General features: G+C 38.6%; 1 protein-coding gene across 6 annotated transcripts in view; it reads right to left on the bottom strand.

Moving 5' to 3' along the window:
* KCNAB1 (potassium voltage-gated channel subfamily A regulatory beta subunit 1) overlaps window positions 1–23,204 on the bottom strand; it is a 529,857-nt gene that overhangs the window by 48,909 nt on the left and 457,744 nt on the right. For all 6 annotated transcript variants that reach the window (XM_067033900.1, XM_067033897.1, XM_067033898.1 and 3 more), the window contains 2 exons: window positions 22,231–22,274; window positions 14,836–14,922 (listed from right to left, as the gene is read on the bottom strand). In XM_067033900.1, coding sequence (XP_066890001.1) covers window positions 14,836–14,922; window positions 22,231–22,274 — 131 coding nt within the window. The remainder of the gene's footprint in view (window positions 1–14,835; window positions 14,923–22,230; window positions 22,275–23,204) is intronic.

Below are 23,204 nucleotides of genomic sequence, written 5' to 3'. Positions count from 1 at the left end.
GAGAAGTTAGGGCACTTGCCACCTTTTCCCACTGGGATTTTCTTCCACAACAATGTAGATTTTTTTTTTTTTCTGGGATAGTTTGTTTTCTCCAGAGAAATATTCTATTATTTTCTGCCTGGGGAAAGTGTAACTTGGCTGTTAGTGACCTGGAGCTAAGTGAGAGGAGAGGTCTGGGGATCTCAAACTTCATAATTCTTTTTTTTTTCAGCCTGGCCTCATCTTCCTCTGTATCTGGTACCCCTCAGACTAGAGCCTCTCAACTCAATTTCTCGAGGTAATGTATCTCTTGCCTCCTTCATTGGAGGGGAAAGGCAGGACCCTGCCTGCAGACCTGGGGATATGGAGCTCTAATGGCTCTGTACAGTTTTTTGAAAAACTGCCTTGTTTCTAGCTCCCACCTCACCCCCATCTTCTGTGACATTTGTGCCTCTCATGCCTTAACCATTCTGAGGTTGTGTGGTGCAAATTAACTTGCTTCTTGTGGGCACTTTAAATAAATCTTTCCTCAGTTTTGCTAAGTCATTTACCATTCCTCCATCCCTTTTCCACTTTCATATATATTGGTCCAGGTTTCCAGTTGTCTGCTACTTTCATCAGAAAGGAAGTTTCTATTTCTGTTCCTTGTATGTTATTTTCTTTTAAGAGAAAGGAGCAGAAATATATTACTTGGTCATCCTAAATCAAGAAGTGTCCTCACTGTTTTCCAAATGAGGAAACTGAGAGTCAGAGATTAGATGGCTTTCACTTCCTCACCCACTCCCTATTTCACCCAAACCACTCTTTGTCAAAGTTATTGATGATCTCCACACTGTTAACACCAATGGACAATTACCAGTTCTCTTCTTACTTGCCCCATCAGCAGCATTTGATACAGCTGATTACTTCCTCTTCCTTGATATGTTTTCTTTACCTGCTCCTTGGGCACCACACTCTTCTCCCCCTCCTCCCAACCTCCTAATACTGGAATCGCCAGGGCTCAGTCCTTGGTCCTTCCTTTCTATGTCCTTTTTTTGCTTTTTCTGTCTTTCTGTTTTTACACCCTGTGTGATTTTATTATTTTATTATTTTATTATTCTCAAAGCTTTAAATACCATTTACATGCAGACAACTTCCAAATTTGCATCTCCATCCCAGGACTGTCTCCTGAGTTTCAGAATCAGTGTCCAACTGCCTACTCAACATCTCCATTTGGATATCTCATGAACATCTCAAGCTCAAGATTGCTAAACCCAGACCCCCGATCTTCCCCCACAAACCAGCTCCACCTATGGTATTCCCCATATCAGTTGCTGGCAACTCCATTCTTCTGTTGACTCAGGTCAAAAACCTTGGCATCATTTTTCACTCCTTTCTGTTACACCCACATCTAATCCATCAGGAACTTCTGGCTCTACATTCAATATTTCTCTAAATCAGACCACTTTTACACTCCCACAGCTAGAACCCTTCTCTGAGCCATCATCATCTCTCACCTAGATTGTTACAACTCTTTCTTTCTTTCTTTTTTTTTTTGGCCACACCTCGTGGCATGCGGGATCTTAGTTCCCTGACCAGGGATCAGGGATTGAACCCACACCCCCTGCAGTGGAAGCGTGGATTCTTAACCACTAGACCGCCAGGGGAATCCCTACAATTATTTCCTAACATGTCTCGCTGCTCCTACATTTGCCCCTTTATAATTTATTCTAATTCCAGGCCAAAGGGATCCTTTAAAAGTGTAAGTCAAATCACATCACTTCTTTGTCCAAAATCCGGAGGGTCCCAAAAGATATGGACCCTGTAATCTCTCTAAGTTCACCTTTTTCTACACTCCTCCTTCCTGACTTTCTGCAGCCACACTGGTGTCCTTGATGTTCCCCAAACACAGCAGGCTGCTCCCATCTCAGGGCCTCTGCACTGTTTCTACAGCCAGAAACACTATCCTTATCTCCCTCCCAGTTACTCACTTTACTCCTTCAAGTCTCTACCTTTTCAGTGACCACTCCTGACTCCCAGCATTCCCATTCTCATCACCCTGTTCTACTTTTTCTTTATTCCATAACACTTATCATCTTCTAATAGTCTGTATAAGTTAATTTTTATTGTTTTACTGTTTATTTCCTGTCTCTCCTGCTAGAATGACTGTGTCCCACAGGGATGGGGATCTTTGTCTATTTTGTTCTCTTGTCTATCCCATGCATCAAAAACAATGTCTAGTGTATAGCAGGCACTCAAAAATATTAGTTGAATATGAATAAATCAATGAGGCAGGTTTTGGACCTGAGTATTTTTACTATATAATGTTCTCCTCTGGGCCATCCTGAGTGTGGTATGATGACATTATGTTTTGAGGAGGGGCTTGTGAGATTTGTACTGTGCTTGAGAAGGAACTAGGGGAAATGGATGGGAGAAATAAAATTTCATTCTTTTTCCCTTCCCCAATTTTTCATTTTGGTCCCCATATCTCCTTTTTTTGCTTTCTGTTTTGTGTGAATTCTTACGTCATTTTGTTTTTTCTCTTGTCTTATTACGCACTCATTTCTAGGGGTAATTCGGTTCATTCCATCACCAAATATACTTCCATTTTCCATGTGAGTGATACATTTTCTTTTTTCATGCAAGTAAAGGAATATATTGATAATACTAAACTTTCTTCTTCTTTCCACTGCTTTCCTGTGCCCACACCTTCTGTCCATTGGCCTTTAAAAAATAACAACAACAAAAAATGAATTTTCTTGTATAAGTAAATTCTGAGTTGACTCCACTAGGGTTTCAGAAAGTTGTCTAAAAGGATCTTATTTAGTTATTAATTTTGTATGATTGGTTTCATTGAAGCTAGTCACACCGGTCACCTTTCAGTATTTAAAACAAATAAATAAAACCTAACATAAAAATGCATTTAGAAAGGATGGATAAAGTTCAAACTGCAGAGGTCGAGGTTTTGTGGCTTATCATCTTTTCTAGTGTTTGAACACTGACAAACAATTACTCCCCAAAATAGAAATGACACTTTCAAAAGTCTTCAGATGCCTCAGGAGGGTTTGCGAGGTACAAGGGATGGCTGTGTGTAATGTACACATTTCATACAGGTGACCAAGAGTGTTATTTTGTAATTTGTGGAGATTTGAATCTTTAGCACACAATGTTTTCCTGAATTTCCAATTATATTGGACATAATGGTCTTATAAAGCAAACAAATTTGTTTTCTGAAACTAATGGAAGAGTTAGTTTTTTCATGTGTAATTTCTTTATTTTATTATTATTATTAATTTATTTATTAATTTATTATTTTTTTTGCAGTACGCAGGCCTCTCACTGCTGCGGCCTCTCCCGCCGCGGAGCGCAGGCTCCGGACGCGCAGGCCCAGCGGCCACGGCCCACGGGCCCAGCCACTCCACTGCACGTGGGACCCTCCCGGACGGGGGCACGAACCCTCACCCCCTGCATCGGCAGGCGGACTCCCAACCACTGCGCCACGTGTAATTTAAGTCAGATCAATTTAAAATTAGGTATTTAAACATATGTAAATAGTATGTGGAACGAGCATAATTGTAATGTAATTACCACCCCGCCTTATTTTTTAATCTCCCGCTAGCCCTTTACATTCAGTACGAACAATGAAAACTTGGCCTTGATGAAAACTCAGATTGGTCCCACAGCTTTTCTGCCCACTCTTGGGTAATAAGACAGTCTTGACACCCTTTTAGATTGTAAACACAGCCTCTACAGATCTCAGTCAAAACTCCAAACTCAAATTCCTTTCCCTTTCCTAGCTGGGACCTGCTTAGGCTAAACACCTGCAGCAGGGGGTAGTGAGATGGGGCATGACTGGCTTCTCTATTCCTCTACTTTCTGCTTCTCCCCTGAGCCCTCTCCTAGTGGCTCTGGGTGTCCAGCTCCAGCCCACACCCTCCAGGAGGCTGTCCTCCTAGAGAACAGACCCAAGATGACCCCACACAGGAAACATTCACAGTTGCCCTTCTGGTCACCCCCAGGGAGGCTACACTCTCCTGGCTGCACCATAGAGATTCAGCCCACTTCTCCAGCTCTAGATGTGCCAGACATGAGTCAGCTCCCAAGCCTATCTACTCCCCAACTATGGGGGTCACAGCATAGTTTTCTCCAGATATGCCCTTCTCACTAGATCCTTTCACCTTCTCTCTTTCAACTTTTATTTTCTTGAAGTAAGGTGAGGGGACTCCAGAGGCATAGAACTGAGAGTGAGGGAAAGTTCATCTTTACAGCAGAATGCCCATTCATAAATGGGGGAGGGAAATTGTAATAACTCCCTACTACAATAACTGCTACAGGCAGGGATCGGCAATGGATGCCAAATCCAGGTTGTGAGGAACCAGGCTATTCACATGGTCACAAAGAATCACACCCCAGCTTATTTATTCACTATAGTACCAAGTCTTAAAGGTACCGTCAGAGTGGAGAAAACTGACAGATATTACCTTAGCCGAGTGATCAATTTTAGTATGACCAGTAATAGAGAGTGACCCTCCAGGGACTGCAGAGAGACACACTGAGAAGGACCCAACATTACCTGTGTATCTTCTTGCCAAAGATACTTGATCTTAATATAATCATGAGAAAACAATCAGACAAATCCAGACTGAGAGACATTCTCCAAAACAACTGGCTTGGATTTTTAAAAAAATGTCATTGTTGTTAAAGAGAAAAAAAGGTGAGGAACGATTTTAGACTATAAGAGATTAAAAAACCATTACTACTAAATGCAATGTGGGGCTCTTTAATTCAATCACAGACTCATCTCCCTCTCAAACAACAACAGAATCCTAAAAAGCACATTTTAGGAAATTTAAGTATGGCTTGTGTAGATAACAGTGGTGTATCAACGTTAAAGTTCTTGAGTGTGATGAGTGAGTGCATGATGCTTTTGTGGAAGAATGTTGCATCTCAGGAGAGAGAGAAGAAAGTATTTATGGGGGAAAGGTCACAGTGCAAGAGAACATGAGAGGGCAAAATAGAGGCAAAATATAGCACAATTTGGTAAATCTAGGTAAAGAGCGTTGGCTATTTATTTCTTCAACTTTTCTGTAAGTTTTTAATTTCTCAAAATAAAATGTCAGGGGAAGAAAGAGACACGGAGCCAGCTCTGGCCATTTTCCTTTGCAAGTACAGTAAGTCCCCTACATATGCACCTGCAAGGTGCAAACTTTCAAAGATGGGAATGTGCGTTCGCAGGTCCAATCACCTAAGTTAGTTCACGTGTCTGGCGTACACTGTCACGCACATGCATCCTCTACAAGTGGTTGTGCTTTTGTGTACTTTACTGTACAGTACTATATAGAGTACAGTAGTACAGTATCTTTATTTCAAGCCCAGGATGTCCGGAAGCAAGCATAAAAGCAGCGGTGATGTAGCTGGTACTACTGTACTTTTCAAGGTACTGTACTGTAAGATTAAAACTGTTTTATTTATTTTTTGTGTTTGTTTTCTATGTATTATTTGTGTGAAAAGTATTATAAACCTATTACAGTACAGTATGGGTGATTGCATTAGTTGGGTACCTAGGCTAACTTTATTGGACTTATGAACAAATTGGACATACAAATGCGCTCTTGGAACAGAATTTGTTCGTATGTATGATACTTACTATGTACAAGTGAAGATTTGACATCTCTTTTTGGAATTCACCAATTTTCAGCTGTGTCTCCATGCCTGGTTGAAACTTCAGTTATGACACCTTAATATATGTATTATATACACACACACATGTAACAATAACAATCTCAAAATGTGCAGGGCATTAAGAATCAAACATTTCCACTTATCTCACCTTATTGTCACAACAATCTTCGAAATAGCTAGACCAGGTACTGTTTCTATTCTTCCCATTTTCCAAATGAAAAACAGAGCAGCAGTAACTGAGCAACTCAAGCAAGTTCACACACCTAAGACTAGCAGCCTCGTCCTCTGATTGCAGATCTTGTATTTTTTCATTACACATATTCAACATCCAGGAGGGCTTAAAAAAGCCATTGAGCCTTTCATTACTTCATTTTTTACAGAAAGTGAGAGAGAGTCTTAAGGGTATTTGTTTATCCCCACTGTCTGAGAATTCCAGATTAGCAATGCCACAGGTGGCCCTGCTCAGCCCACTGAATCGCATACCAGTAAACCCTGAGCGAGACGCTGCTTTGACAGACAGCTAAGACCCACAGCCCCACCTGCCTGGGCTGGAGAGCTGGATAATGTTAGTCTCCCCATGTCACTGCAGATCAGCTACAGCACAATGAGGAACTTAAATAGATGAATTCCCCTGATATTGAGTTGACATCCCCTCAGAATATGGAGGTGAATATTGTCACAACTCCAGCTACTTTCAGAGAGATAAATCACACAGAAGGAAGCTCACATGAGTCACAAACCCACAGCCCCAGAATACTAAGCAATTCTGTATCCACCTGACAGCTGGGGTGAGCAGAAGCCGTCTCTGTTCTCTCTCTCTTTTTTTTCTTGATTTAAACAACTTAAGGAAAAAAAAAAAAAAACACCCTTTCTGAGCTTGGTGAAGACCACTAATTTGTGGTGAGGAGGTACAATGGGCTTCCAGACACATGGCCCACGTTGTTTCTCCTTTTGTGTGTTACTAGTGATAGCGGTTGTGTCCCTTCTGCCTTCACTGTTGACTGAAAATGTGAAGGGAAAAAAGGGAGAGAGAATAGAGGAAGTAGGTAAATTGCACAGAATATTACCAGGATCCTCCCTTCCAAAAGGATTTTATGAAATGAGGTTAGGAATCTTTGGCTTCCATAGAATGCACAAAATATACCCGTAAATGTTTACAAATTATTATCGGGAATATTGTTTCCTTTAAAGCCAGCTCATCACATATTTTCTTCAGTCTTGGAAAACTTCTCAGTATGTTCTAAAACTCCTATTCTCTCTATGGAATCTAGTTGGAAAATGAAAATTGTTAACCAGGGCTCTGTTCTTGTTAGATACATATTAGAGTGATCCACGGTCCAAACTCTAGAAATTTTTCCAATGTCCCTAGAAGTTAACTCTGCAAACCTGAGGCAGCATGCCAACAACTAAGGGTGGTGAACTCTGTAATGTGCCTTTGCTGTGTTACTTAAGATTATTCAGTTTTGCTCAAGAAAGTGAGAGAAGTGAATAAGGAGGATAAATGAAACTGGCTAGAGAAACAAGTAGCTTGTGAGACGGGCAGAATTCACATAATGTGTGAATTCACATAATAGCAAGACTAAGTGGATTAGTAAGCTCTGAGTCATGGTAGCCATAGACAAAGTAGAAAATGTGTGTACTGAGCATTGAGGGAAGGATGATGATATTCACAATGATATTCACAATGCATCCTTACACCTATGACATGAAACACAAAACATTCAAGATACACTAAATAGGGTTTCCCTGGTGGCGCAGTGGTTAAGAATCTGCCTGACAATGCAGGGGACACGGGTTTGAGCCCTGGTCCAGGAAGATCCCACATGCCACGGAGCAACTAAGCCCATGCTGTACAACTACTGAGCCCACATGCCACAACTACTGAAGCCTGTGCACCTAGAGCCCGGGCTTCACAACAAGAGAAGCCACCGTGGTGGGATGCCTGCTCACTGCAATGAAGAGTAGCCCCCACTTGCCGCAACTAGAGAAAGCCCTCACACAGCAACGAAGACCCAATGCAGCCAAAAATAAAATAAATAAATTTAAAGAAAAAAGATACACTAAATATACATGAACCATATGAGGACTCAAAGTCTTTTTTTTTGTGTAACTTTATTGTCAAGTGTGGTCTTAAATTAGTCACCCACTGGTGACCCCATTCTGGCTTCAAAAATCCTCTGTGCAAGAAATGCAGAGTCCATATCTGCACATCAGACTAACTGGTAAACTACAGTTAATGGCTAGGTGGATCTGTCCCCGAGTCTTTCCAATAGAGCAAGTGTGCTATTGACCCAGGCATCTTCTGTCTGCTGGTGCAGATATTCAAAAAATATCAATTGAATGAATGAGTGAATCTTATTATTGAGCTTTTTTCTAGATACACTTTTGAAAATAAAATCACAGGCTTAAGAATACCTTTTGACTGAATAGATTAACCCTGGAAAATCTATAATTACATAATTTTAAAGGGCATGGAGAACTTCAGAACAAAATTTCAAGGAGGAAAATGTGAGCTAGAAGAAAATTCCATTGCCAACTGTGTACCTTGATTCTACATGGCCTCACCACAGACCCAGGCTAACCCTGCAGCTTGGCCACCTTCATTTGATTTTCCTCACATAATTTTAGGGTCTTAGTTGTCTCCTATGCTTACCTTTGAGAGAGACCCAGAGAGAAGGGAGTTTTATGTGTATGTGTGTTGTGCGGGGTATTCTAGAAATGAGGCTTCTGTTTCTTCCCCTGCTGTGAGAGAGGTGCTGTACCCACACTGCTAACTCCTTCAGAAGCCACTTTATATGTTACCTCCATTTTCAGGGGAGGAGACTGAGCCTCAGTGAGGATTGAAACTTGCCCTAGGCATACAGTCTAATAGGTAGCAAAGCCAGGATTTACAGCTGTGTCTATCTGATGTTCTCCCAGTCCATTTTATAGAAATATTGTCCTAATGAGAAGGAGGCCCACGATGACAGAAACATGAGATTTTTCTAAAAAACCACACCAGAGACTGAAAGAACACAAAGTGAACTCAACCATCCCCCCATGTTATTTCTTAGAATGAATGAAATTAATTTCTTTTTTAACAGCATGACTTGGTGTTCTGTGAAGGATAAAACATCAGCTGAATACGTCCAAAGTAGCAGTAAAATGTTTGGTGAATTCACAGTTAAAATGGAAATAAAATTGATTTAGTAAAATTGGAACACAATTTTTTTTTTCCATGGGCTTGGTAGGGGTTGGCTCATCCTCTTAGATATGAAAATCACTTTCTCCAAATTAATTTCTTGAAAACTCAGCTGTCTTAGCCTTTCAAGCCAGGAGGTTAGATTGATCTGACGAACACCAGAGGCCCTCAGAGCATCCTGGCCAGGGTCATAAATGAAATGGGTTAGATAATTTTAATATTTGATATAGTAATCCTCAGGGGAAACTGAACTGCAAAAGAATCATGCCTCCATTCATTTCTGCTCATTTAGGTATCAGCCAGATTTCTGGAGAGAGATCTGGCATCTGGATGCTGCTGTTAAGGCAGATGAGCAGAAAGGGGATGTAAGAGTGTCCTGGCGTCCTTTGCCAGCAACCTATCCTTCTTAATATCACCCTGAAATATGCTGAACCAGATCAGGTACCAGAATGTTCACAGATGTTAGGAAACCAAAATACGTTTTCAAGTAGAGAAAGGTGATGGTGCATCTATTTAACTTTAGAGCTTCATTCATTCAATCAAACAACTTGTTCACTCATCCATCTAATCATCCATCTATCCATCCATTCATCCACACAATAAATACTTATTGAGCCCCCAGCATGTGTCTGGTGCTCTGCTAGACTTGAACTAGAGTTTACAGACCTGTGTGGTCAAATAGTAGCCACTAGCCACATGTGGTTATTGAGCACCTGAAATGTGGCTGGCCCAAATTAAGATGTGCTATAAGTGCCAAATACATAACATATTTCAAAGACTTAGTATGAAAAAAAGTAATGTAAAATATCTCCTCAGTAATTTTTATATTGATTGCATGTTGAAATGATAATTTTTTATATATTGGCTTAAATTAAAATATATTTTTACATTTAATTTCACCTGTTTCTTTTTACTTTTTAAATGAAAGTAATAGAAAATTGAAAATACATATGTGGCTTTCAAAATATTTCTATGGAACAGCACTGTTATAGCCTATTTGCAGAAGATTTCTTCCTATTATGTTTTTTTGGGGGGGACAGATTGAGGGTGTCTTTCAGGGAAGACAAAAAAATACAAAGGCAGAAGGGATGATCCATGGTGGTTAGACAATATTTCTAGGTTTGGGGGTCATTACATTTTTGTTCTGAAAACTTTACTTTGGATGCTAAATATCCAGGCACAGTGTTCTGGAATTGAGAAAGTGCAGAAAATTTGGGATCCTGTAATGTTTACCACTCTCTGGTATTTCCTGAGCTGTCATTGGATGTCCTAGATTCCCGAATATCTGTAGATTCCTGCTGGCATATGTGGACAGTAAAAAGATGGCTTACAAAGAAGGAAATTCTTTTGGAATAGGTTGTTTGACATGATAATGTTATGGGAATTAAGTGAAGCTAACTTTGGTCTTGTCTCTCTTATTTGAAATAAGACATCTGGATTGTTTCATGTCTGCATTGACCTACTAGCAGGAAAAAAATAAATAATTTGCACTGTAGTTAGATTGAGAATAATATCTGATGACTCAGGGAGTTTGCGAGATTAACTAGTTTTGGCAAAAAATTCTAAATAAATAAAAGAGGACTCAACTCCAAATTTTTTAAATTAAAATTTAATTAAAATGTAATTTAATTAAAAAATCATCATATTCTCAGATCAATGAATTTAGTGGCCTTTCTTCTTTCCTTTTTTAAAAAGCTACATAAACTAAAATGGGTCCCCTCTTTTTTCTACTATTCACAAGTGGTACATGGTTTATAGCCTCCTTTTCATGCCCACAATCATGCTCAGTCATTTCCTCTCTGGATCAATGAGAAGAGTATGGATGGAGAAGTTAGCCTAGCACTTGTGAATGACAGAAAACCACACCAAAAACTCCTAGTGCAAGTCCTCAGGCACACAAATGCTCTGTGTCTATCCATGTTCAACATGATTCATGTTAGAATGAAGTTTCTCTTGACTAATGAGCTTAAGGGAAGATTTTGAAATATACTTTGGGGATTTATGGAAGTGAGAGACTTAAGAATGTGAGTATCATGGAGCTCAAGGAACTGTCAGTGACTCTACTGGAAAGAACACAGAAGTATAAGAAAGAAGAAATGGGACATGGGACTGATTTTTTTCTGGAATTGGAAAACATGCCATCAACGCCAGATATTATAGCAGAGACAGATGGCATGGCAGGTGCTGTGAAAGAAAAATGACTTACTACTAGGTGAGCCAGAAAAAATAAACAAGAGGGACAGAGGAAAAAGTATACAAGTTCCCCTCTGTTGTCAGGAACATCTTCCCATAGCTGTAAAATGTCTAATTGCATTCCGCAGGGTTGTAGATTACAAAGGCAGTCTCACCCCCTTCTCCATTGGTTGCACTTTGGGAATTTATGGCCATTCTTTTGAAAGGACTTACTTTTTGTCTAGTGGCTTTCTAAGGAAGGAGGGAAGGCAACAACTAATTTGATACATGATGCCAATATTATGAAGATGCTACTGCTAATCTTTTTCTGGCTCAATTTGTTGTCATCTGATATGTAGAAACTGGATGAAACTCATGTTGGTTTATTCTAGAAGTGTTCCCAATTAACATCCTTTCATGGTGTGAATCAAGAGGATGGGGTTGGCATTTTAATAAATTTAAATCAAAGTTGTTTAAAATGAGTCTTAGAAAGCTGGGCTAGGTTCTCTCATTAGTTCCCCAGGGTTTAATATAGGTGCCTTGGCAAAATCATAAGTTAGGGTTGTGTTGTGGGTCCATGGAACTGACGGGAATGGTTGAAACCAATAAAGGTGATCTACAAATGCTAAGGGTTTACTGTGAGGCAGACATACAAAGAACAGTGCCAACATATGTAGATTTAATATAGGAAAATTCAGCAATATGCACTTGGCAACCACTGTTCCATCACTTATATTAGGCGGAAATGGATGCAGTTGAGCCTAAAATTGCCAATGTGAGTTGCTAAAGTAAGAAAAGTATGTGAATGATATTAAGGCCGTTACCAAAAAAAAAAAGGTGTCTGGGAAAGTATCTAGTGATGGTTTTGTCACTATATTTGGAGAAGAAATTGAGTAATTAAAGGCTATAGAGTAACACTGACAAACAAGTCATTACTATAGGGTTTTCAAGGGTAATTTTGATTATACATAACATTTACCTTTCTATTGTTTTTAGAAACCCTAATAGCCTTCCTAAGGTAGACCCCATTGTACAGGTACAACTTTCACTCACATACACACACATATATGATTCACAAAATCATTGCAAAAATGAAACTTAATAACAACATGGAATCCAGGCATAGCTTACACACTTTCTTTCTTTTTTTTTTTTCATTTTTAGAAGAGAAAATGCACCCAAGGCTACCTGGAAATCACTGTCTATTTCTTATTTTTTTCTTATTTCCTATTTCTTCTTCTCTCTGTTGCCCAGATCAGTCATTTCCTCTGTTACAGTAAAGAAGGAAAGACTAAATGTAGAGAATGAGTTTCTAGAGACTAATACCAAACTGGCCCTTCCAACTGGCTTACCTTGGAACAAATGAGTATATTGTTTGAGGATACACATTTTCTGCAAAGCTAGGGAGACATCACAGAGAAGCTATTTCAATCTGGAATAAGTCCTACATGGGGACTTGCCTGTAGTGTGAACCTGCTAAGTCATCCCAGAGGAATAAGCCTTGGAGTCTTATGTGCCAGCCAGGGGTGGATCTCCCTTTGCTGGCGGTGGGAGAGAGCAGGCTACATTCCAGCATAAGGAGGTTGGTTGCCACAGAGCTTTGAAATGCCATGTTTCTGTTTCTTGACCTTACCAACAAGTACAAATCTCTATTTGACACCCTTCAGTAGACTTCTGAACTTGGACAATGACTCATGATAAAACAGCTTCCTATTCTGCTTTGTGGAATTTTTTTGTAAGAAACTCAGAGAAAATATAAATATTCTCTGATTCCAGCGGAGACTGGTTAATGCTGTAGTTATGCATTCTATCAGGTAGCAATCTGGTTTGTTTTTGTTTTTATTTTCTATGTTTTGAAGCTCCCTTCTGATAAATGTCAACACATAAATAGTCTTTACATAAGAGATACCATTATCTTATCAGTATCACATAGTTTGGCTCCTAATTGAGAATTTTCTCCTTCTGTAGGTATATAATGCTTTTCTAATGTTTTCTGTTTCAGAGACTTCTATATTATATCCCTCAGGTTAAAGATAGTGGTAGAATAGGGAAAATGAGCCAAAAAAAAAAAGATGCTGAAAAATCCCAGATGTTCTTCTTTCCTGTACATAGCATAATTGCAAAGGACATTTTTCCAAAGAGGAAAATAGTCACTAGGCACTTAAAATGGGAAGCAATTTCAGTCTTTCACAGCCGCCACTGAATGGCATTTTACTTGACAATTGTGCTCACGCAATAGCTTCAGTGCTCTGTTTTAATGTGGCATTGAGAATAGTGTGACATCATATTATCCTTGCAATAAGCACTTCTTACACTAATAAAATGTTTATGATTTGCTTTATCAAACACCTATTCTTTGCTTTGATAAAAATATGCATTTTATGTCATTTCCATGGATATTTTCTTATTATGAATTTCCAACACTGATATTGCTTTATAATAAACTAATTTACTCAAATCAAAAAAAGCAGAAAACTCTAGGAGAAAATTTTATATATATATATATATATATATATATATATATATATATATATATATATACACTTTTTTTTTTTTTTTTTGAGGTACGTGGGCCTCTCACTGTTGTGGCCTCTCCTGTTGCGGAGCACAGGCTCAGGACGCACAGGCTCAATGGCCATGGCTCACGGACCCAGCCGCTCCGCGGCATGTGGGATCCTCCCGGACCGGGGCACGAACCCGTGTCCCCTGCATCGGCAGGCAGACTCTCAACGACTGCGCCACCAGGGAAGCCCTATAAATATATATTTTAACCATTTCTCTGTGGTTGAGAAAGACATAAATAGCAAGGAAAATCGTTTCCACAACTTTTATTTTCAGAAATGCAACCTACAGAAATATTTATATATACTGCAATCATTTATAACTTCCATAACTTCTATAACCCTCTAGCAAGAACAAACCTTTACAGAACCTGATTTATTACAAGATCCTGAACTACCTTTTGAATCATCAAAACTAAACTTACCTTAGTGTAATTTTATGCCAAGTATTCTAATTCTTTAAAAATTTGTAAAATCCATGTCATATAGTAAACCTCAAATAACCAAAACATTATTTTTTTCCTTCTTTTTCCCAAATATCTTCATTCTCATTCTCCTCAGGTATATGATAATCCATATGATTATAAATCTCAATTAACTAGAAACTTCTTTTAAATTTTTCCTCCCAAACTATCTTCAATCATCCTAGGTAGTTTCCATAAATAAATGCAGATTGAAGAAAATCTGGTTTGGGGGAACATTCTGAAAGCTTCCACAGGGAGATACTTAAATTGTCTTTAAACAGTTATCATCACAATGGGGATAAAATATTGCAGCTCCTTGAGAGTCAAAAACCAGATTGCAACGAAGAGTCACATTTTCAAGTAGTCGCTCCTGTAAAGCCTCTGCTCATAGTAGCACTTAGCACTTATCACCACAGATTGGAGACTAATCCGACCTAGAGTCATTATAAAGTAAGAAGACCCTCAGAGAAGTCACTCCAAAATAACGATGGCTGGGTTATAAACTCCCCTTCCAATTAGGTTTATTGTTTTAGTTGATAAAATCACAGAAGTGAAACAAACCTGGAGAAAGCGAGCTCTGTAATGGTAGAAGCCACACCCCCAGTGCCTGCAACTGCTTAAAAATTAATGAAGATGCAAGATGCGGAGCACTGACTTTGTGAGTAAATATTGAGGCTGAAAGACATCGACTGGAAAGGTTTTTATTTTTCACGTTCAGTCAAATCAGTCAATATATTACATTTCCTACTGTGAGTGGAATAAGTCGTCAAGCTAGAATCAATAACTCTAGAGTCTTTTATTAAATTTCTTCACTCACCTTCCATGGGGGTGTTACTGTCTGGTCGATTTGCGAAGACTACGTCCACATACTCGAGCTGCAGCCTCTGGAGGGAGCCCTTCAGTCCTGGGAACAGAAGCAGGAAAACCTCAAAAAATCTAAATATGAGCACTATTAGAAATAGTTGAAGCTTGGTTTCCTTCAAGAATTTACTTTAAAAAAGAAAAAGCATTGGATTAGTTTCAAAAAAGACATTGAATACTGTGATGTGTTCATTGGCCCCTAGAACTTTTTAAAAATATATCAAGGGCTGACGTTGTCCCCAACAAAGAAAAGCCTTAGAACTTTCTCAATGGTATTAGTGCTCTACCGGAAATCCACATTTGGTAATGACTTTTCACGGTGGTCCTGTGTGGCTGTGTCTAGAAGCAAAGTTTAGAATAAAAAGCAGCCTGAGTTTAACTTCTTTCTTGAAAAATGCAAATTAATGTCATGTTTTGAATAACTTAATGGGCTTATAATGGGATGGAGATATATTTATTACATATCAAAAACTTTAAAATGGTGTAAGTCATAAGTAAGTGACTGATAACCCCATCTTAATGTACACATGGGTTTTTAATAGGAATAAAAGGGTTGGCAAATGAAGGCTTCGCTCAACATTTTACTAATTAAAATAAAGTTCGAAGAACCTTAAATATAGTTGAGCCCTACCATTTCTATTATTCCCCATTCTTTTGAGAAGAAACAAAAACACTAGAAGCCCTAAAGATTTAAGGGGTAATATAAAGGAGAGAGTGAGAACTTAAAAAAAAAAAAAAAATCTGGAGCCAATAATCTATGTCTTAACCCTAACCACTGAGTCACATTCCTATGATTATGCAGAAAAAAATATTTAATTTCAGTAAAATTAATACTTCCCTGAGACAGAACATATTGTATATAGTATTATGCAACCAAAAGGATGACAGTGTTCAAGAATTATTTTATCTCATTTCTATGAGGCACAGCATTTCTTTATCAGCCTATTTAATTCCACAGGAAGACTGGGGGTTTTTCTCTTTTTATTAGAGGCATAAAATTAATTGCATGTTAAATGAGGCTCTTATAAATTTATATTTGGCTCATTTAAATTTGATTTTTCGAACTGGTTTATCAGCAAGCCACAATTACTTTTCTGACAGGAAGATGGAGTGCTTGAATACAGTTGGAAATATTTTTTCATTAATTGAGAAAGGATTGTCTGTGATGGTAGCTTGTTACAAGAAGCATTGATGAAGAGATTAGGGCAGACAGGTGTTGCATGGTCTAATGCCTGTTCTTAAAAAACCAGTGACTTTCAGGCTCAGGGTATTACCAGCTATCTCAATGGGCACTTTGAAATTAAATTAAGCTTAAAAAGCACTATGATATGAGCCACCTTTGGAAGCAGTTGTGTGTATGGAGGAGGTAAGGAGAGGAAAAGATAATTAAGCAAACGATAATAGGGTATCCCAAGGTCTGAAGGGTTGGAAATCTGTACTCTAGCATGTGATCCCACTTGGGTTATCTGAGCTTTTTGTGTGTGACTCAGTTCTCTAACCTGTAGTGGAGATAACAATACTTACAACCTTCAGAATCGCTGCTCCATAGAGCAAATAAAATCAGTTGGCAAGCACTTGGTAAGTGCAATAGTCTACAGAAGTGCGGTAGTTATAACAGTGGCGCTCACATCTGGAAAGACTCAGGATGAACGGTGCCAAAGACTAGATGCCAAAGATTTTCACTGGACCTCCTGGTTTTAAAGGGAGACATTTAGTGACAGTTCTGGCCCATGCCCGGCACTGGAAACAAAGTGTCCTCCTTTCTGATGATGGTGCTCTCCCTCTGTGCTCTTCTGAACAGCTCAGTGTGGGCTGAGAGAAACTAGAAGGAGCTGTGACTAACTCTGCCCTGCTGGAATGCAGTGTGATCAGTCACAACATAAGTCCTTTCCTCTTCCATGCCATAAGCAAGTACTGAGTTCCAATTTGATCTGAAACTGTGCTGGGCTCTGGGGGGTTAAAGATGCATGGACATGGTATTTATCTCCAGGGAGCAAACAGTACATACTGAGAGCATCTATTGGCATAGGTTAATAGTTCAAGGTAATAGTATGCACCCATAAATAATGACATGGACTTGATAGAATGACAGTCTCATTGTATTCAGCCATTCCTCATCTCTCAATTCTTTCTCTGGAAAGCCTTTTTTCTTGATATTTAGGCCAAGATTCAAGAGTACTCATGTGAGAATATAAGAAATGATGTGTTGCATCCTGTCAATGATCCACCAGGTCCCTACTCTGACTCTGAAGTGGACTAAAAGGAGGTTGTGCACCTAAGAGACACTGTCTACTCACTTTGAAAATCTCAATCACATAAAGTCTTGTAATCCATGGCATGAATTTTGGATTTTACTCTATGTGAGATGGAAAGACTTTGGTGAGGGGCTGGGAGGTAAAGAAATGGAGTTAAGTTGGGGAAATGAGGCTATCAGATTTGTATTTTGAACTGACCACTTGGCCTGCTGAGAATGACCTTCAGGGGCGAGAGTGACAGCAGGGAGGGGAGACCAGTGAGGAGGTCACTGTAGTAGACAACGCTTGGACTAAGTTGATGAGAAGTGTTCAAATTCGGGACAAGTTGTATAGGTAGAAATAAGAGGACTCTTGGTGTGCTGAATATGGAGTGTGGAGGTAGAGGTATCAAGGAGGACTCTTAGACTTTTGGCCTGAGAAGCTAAGTGACTGTTAGTAAATGAGAAAGTCATGGGAGAAGCAGATTGGTGGTGGTGGTGGGAGCCATGATGGGTCTGAGCAGCACATCAGTCAACCCCACGGAGCTCTTGGCATCTGGATGGACCAGTCTGGCATTCAGAGGAGAGGTCTTCATGCAGGTGGGGCACAGGCCTTGGGATCCAGGGTACTAAATCGCACTGGCTTCAATAACTTTGCCAGTTTCTTAGCCTCTTTGGACCTTAGTAGCCTCATCTGTTCACAGACAAAATGGAGCTAGATGGTCTTTCTGTTTTGATCTTTCATGTGACTACAAAAAAAATCAGGTAGTCCTGGCTTTTTCTATTTGGATGCTTTAATCTTGTAGCAACATAAAGACATGCTAACAAGTGTCTCCTTGAGAGCCATTTAGGGTTATCTCCGATAGACAAATAGTCATATTCTATTTCTACTTAGCAAATGTTTGTTGAGCATTGGCTTGGGGCCAAGTATTGTTTTAAGTTTAAGTAGATGTGCAAAAATGCATTAACCTTGGCTTGGAGATGCCCCAGAGGGGCATCCAAATGGCTAATCATGACCTAAGGAGGTAACTGATCCCGTACAGTGAATGCACTTGCTGAAGGCACTTTTGACATTAGCCTGGCCCTTGGCGCTAACCCAGTGTCTGTGGGAGTGAAGACAGGAGAAGCAGGAGAAACGTTCCCTGCTCTTGAGGAGATGTCTAGATGTTAACTGGCAAGTCCTCAAAAGTCCACAGGAGAATAAATTATGTAAAGAAAATAGCTTTCAAGTGACTATAGTAAAAAGAAATCTAAGTTAATCTTTTTTAGGTTGTGAAGTGTACCAAGAACTGTATTGTTCATAAGGTGAAAATTGATTCAATTTAAGCCTATTTCATAGGTGTCTAAAGGAATATGTTCATTCCAGATGTTAAACAGTTTGGCAGGGTTAGAGGTGGAACATGTGTTCATTTTTGCAGATTTAACTCTGTAGAAACAAGGCCATGAGTAGTTTGGAAATTCTTCAACGTTCTCTTCAAATATGCTGTGTCATCATCTTCTACTCCTATGGCATATTTGTTTTCCGATCAGCCTTGAAAAATGTTGCCTTAAATAATGTACACTGCTTCCCAATATAATTTTCCAGCTTCTTCTTGGCAGACCTCTCAGTCATGATTTGAGACATGCTTCTTTTTATAAAGACTGCCCTGCATTAGAACAATATAAGTGGCTACACCTCCCATTATGAAACATGATTATTTTGGGTGGGTGATTTCAGTTTACCATGAACATGGTGCACTGGGAAGGAATCCTGTGGTGAATCCATTTGTTAAGAAATTTATTCTTTAATTGAAAAATCATCAATTGTCTCTTTTTTAAAAAGTTCAGATAGTAGGATTTAATATTTGCCATTCATTAAAAAGTTTCAAGCGGAGCTTTCTCATTATTTTCGTCTCCTCCTCCTAAAACAAGGACAATGGGTTTGTGTTTTGAATCACATAACAAAACTGTTGTTTACCTGAAAGGCAAATACAGACTTAAACACAGCTTTTGCCTATAAAAGCACAGAAACAATTTACTTATGCTTACAATTTGACTTACCAAATTATTTCCATTCTTTCATGTTAGATACTAAATAGCTTTGATCTGCTAAATTTTAACACTGGCACAAATTCGGGTTTAATGAATGTTTGTGGAATGGCTGAATGGATAAATAGACTTTCAGAGCCTGAGAGGATCTTGTGATTCCAAATGAATATAATAAACCTATTAGTGAAATTTCTACTCCCTTCTTATGAATCTAAGGAGAATGTTGTTCCTAGCTGGATCTAAGTCAAGGACTTTGGGCTCATTGAAAAGGTCTTTCATATGACTTTTTTCAAAATTGCATTATGCCCAAATCAAGCTAATTTTACACTCTAAAAACTAACTCAGGTGGCCAAGGTAACCCAGCACACAAGTGGCCTGAACTCTACATGGATTGGACTTCTGTCTCATTCTTTAACAGTGCTTCTCAAATTTAATGTGCATATGAAACTCCAATGTTGAATAAGTTCATCCTCATCACAGGCCAAGTACCAATGAAACCTGAGGATAATGATTTGTAAACTTTTTCAAAATTTATTCTGGGTCTAGAAATCTCATGTCCCTTCTTTTTTTTCTGTAAAATTCACTCAATTCCCTAATTTCAGCCTGCCTAGAAATATCCTTTGAGCTGAATCTCTTGCAGTCATGAGTATTTGTGTCTTTGGCTGAAACTATGAACTGCAAAATACCACCAACAGTTAACAACATAATAATTGATCCCAATTCTTCTCAATCTCAAAAGTTTGAAATTTTGTGTTAGCTTGAATCTGGGTCAGTTTGAATTTCAGCTGAACTGGTTTATCCATCCTGAGAGATTAGTTCCCAAGAGGATTTCTGACTTATTTAAAAGGGGAGAGAATTTTATTTCTATTGAGTTGTATGTGGCTTGAAGAAAACTGACTTAAAAAGGAGAGTTCTGAAATTATGCATACATGCTGGTAAATATTAAAGCAACAGAGATTCAGTGAAAAGCACAGTAGCACAACTTCTCCATTCTTTTTCTCACTGATTTTTCTATTTCTTTGTTGATTGCTAGTGTAAATCACTTTCTGAATCTCTTTTTGAATCAATTAGATCAAAAAGAAAAGAAAAGAAAAACAAGAACTTTCTAGGCAGCACACTGCCGCCATGTTTGTTCAGCTTGGTACACAAGCCAAAGACTTGGATTTTTTCTTTTTGACAAACTTTGTGATAGATGACACAAGTCAGGGGGCAAATGCTAGAGCAGGAATGGTAACAGTTTGGGGAGGCAGGCTGGGTTTGACTGTACAATGTCAAATTGGATACTATGACCTGAGGAGGGATTTTGTTTGGATAAGGAACTTGCAAGCTTTCTCAAGAGCTAGAATGTGGTCATTCATTGTGGCAGCCTCAGAATATTACTTACTTAGTGTCCTTATCCATAGAAAGAAGACCGGCAGTTACACTATTAAGAACGATGATGACAAAAATAACATTTATTAAGTGCTTATTATATGACAGACACTGCTCAGTGTGAACAATCTAAGTTCAATCCCTGAATAGTAACCTTGTGAGGTAGGATATTGATAGCCCATCTCAGAGTCCAGGAGATGAGGCTGAGCGAGGTTAAGTAACTTGCACAAAGTCCCCCAGCCCATAAATGACAAGAGTTGGAACTTGAACCAATGTTTTTCTGATTTCAAAGCCCAGATGCCTACAAATATACTAAAAACCAGTTAGTGATTAATACATACATTTTTGTATTTATAAGTAAGGGAGTATAGGTAGATAGATGTCAGTGTAACTACAGGGAAAAGTAGGGAAGGCTATGCACTGTATTGTCAAACTGTGGAATGAGATGAGGTGACTAAAGGGAGGAATTTACTTCTTTAACTATATTTATTTTGAAAGTAGTGGGATTAGAGTACATCTTATGTTTTGGGTGACTTTGGTATTTCATAAATGAAATTAGTTTTAAAATGGAGAAGAATCATTTGTCTCAATGATTAATTATGAATCTAAAGTTATAAAAATATTGAATTTTTATGAAATTGTTCATGAACTAGTATAAAAATGTTAGAAACATATGGCGGCCCCTTTTAACATTTTTCCTTTATTGCAAAATGTAGACGTATAAAATTTTTGTAATATATAGACAAGCAAGAAATAAATAAAAAATTCCTCACAATTCTCATAATCCTCACAGTAGAGTACCAGTACTCTACTACATAAGAGATCTTGGAGACTATTATTTGTTGTTTATTTCTAAATGATACCATTTTTGAGTACCATTGCAAAAGCAATGGCCCTGTGAATCAATTACCTAGTAGTAACTTTCCACCAGTTTTTTTTAATGCATAGATGCTCTTTTAAAAAAAGGATAGTAGTCTTAACATATGTCCACATAAAAACTTGTACACAGATGTTCAAAGCAGCATTATTCATGATGGTCAAAAAGTAAAAACTCAAATGTCCATCAACTGATGATTGGATAAACAAACTGTGGTATATTCCTACAATGGAATTTTATTTGGCAACAAAAAGGAATGAAGTACTGATACATGCTACAACATGGATGAACTTTATGCTAAGTGAAAGAAGCCAGTCACAAAATATTACATATTGTATGATCTCATGTGTATGAAATGAGAGAAAAGTAAATTAGTGGTTGCTTGGGCTATGGGTAAGGAGGGGATAAGAAGTGACTCTTAGTAGGTACAAGGTTTCTTTTTGAGGAGATGAAGGTGTTTTAAAATCAAATTATGGTGATGAGTGCACACTGTAATTATTCTCAGAACCAATGAACTGTATATTTTAAATGGGTAAACTTTTAAGGTACATAAATTATATCTCAATAAAGTTTTTAAAAAATCTTACAGAAGTGCTTTATTAATGTTAGCATAGCTGTAAAAGAGAAGAGTTCTAGAGAATCCAGTCTTTTTCTTTTGAGTTTTCATTTTCCCCTCTATATCACTACACTCTCCACACTCAACCCCAGGAAGAAACGTGGTTGATTGTGGTTCTTTTCATAGAGAATTTTTTTCCCCTTCCAATGTGTTTTGAACTTGTTTGGTTGACATCTTTCTTGAATCAGCAGCCCACAAACAGAAATAAAATGGAAGCAATACTCACCTTCAATAATATGCTTTCTTGATAACCCTCTTTCCGTCTCAGCTCTGACAAGAAAAAGAAGCAAATGACTTTGAGTGGAGGTGTGCTTTTTTAAAAATCACTGTTTCAAAAGGACAGAATAATCATTCTAGACTGAATTGTTAATGGTATTCCCTGTTCTTAGCAAATTCTGCACCACTGCAAGCTGGGGAGAGAAGGCTGGTGGGCAGCACACCTAGCGGCTTTTCTTTGGAGAACCCAGGAAATAAACTGACCATCACTGTCATCACACCACGTAAATAACAACTCAGCTGTGCACACCTTGTCCATATATAATTTGACACTTGACACATGGCTCAACCTTCCCACCTTGTTTTTAACCAATCCCAAGCTAAACAAAACAAAACAAAAAAAAAGCTTGACATAAGTTTGCGAGCTTACTGTAAGATTGTCGGGCTACTGACAGCATTGGCTTTTCTGAGAAAGGAAGCAAATTTGAAAGTGACTTTTGACTTTCAAAAGAAATTAAACAACTATTTTCTTTTAAAAGGTGATGTACCGAGTCTTCCTTAAATTAGTTTCCTAAGATGATGAATATTTAATGGACTTTTGCCTGCCCAGACCATTCTCAGACTCTAGCCAATTAGAAAGAAATGTGGTCCTTGAGTTTTAAAGTACTGATGAAATACTTCTGTAACACCAATACCTTCGGCAACCCCCTTTTAAAAAAATTTATTTATTTATTTTATTTTTGGCTGCATCAGGTCTTCATTGCTGTGTGACACCTTTCTCTAGTTGTGAGCAGGGGCTACTCTTTCTTGCGGTGTGCATGTTTCTCATTGTGGTGGCTTCTCTTGTTGCAGCGCATGGGCTCTAGGCATGCAGGCTTCAGTGGTTGTGGCTCGCGGGCTCTAGAGCGCAGGCTCAGTAGTTGTGGCGCAGGGGCTTAGTTGCTCTGCGGCATGTGGGATCTTCCCAGACCAGGGATCGAACCT

The sequence above is a fragment of the Kogia breviceps genome, chromosome 5, assembly GCF_026419965.1.
Source record: "Kogia breviceps isolate mKogBre1 chromosome 5, mKogBre1 haplotype 1, whole genome shotgun sequence".
Classification (NCBI taxonomy): domain Eukaryota; kingdom Metazoa; phylum Chordata; class Mammalia; order Artiodactyla; family Physeteridae; genus Kogia; species Kogia breviceps.
This window is presented reverse-complemented; position numbering and strand designations above follow the sequence as displayed.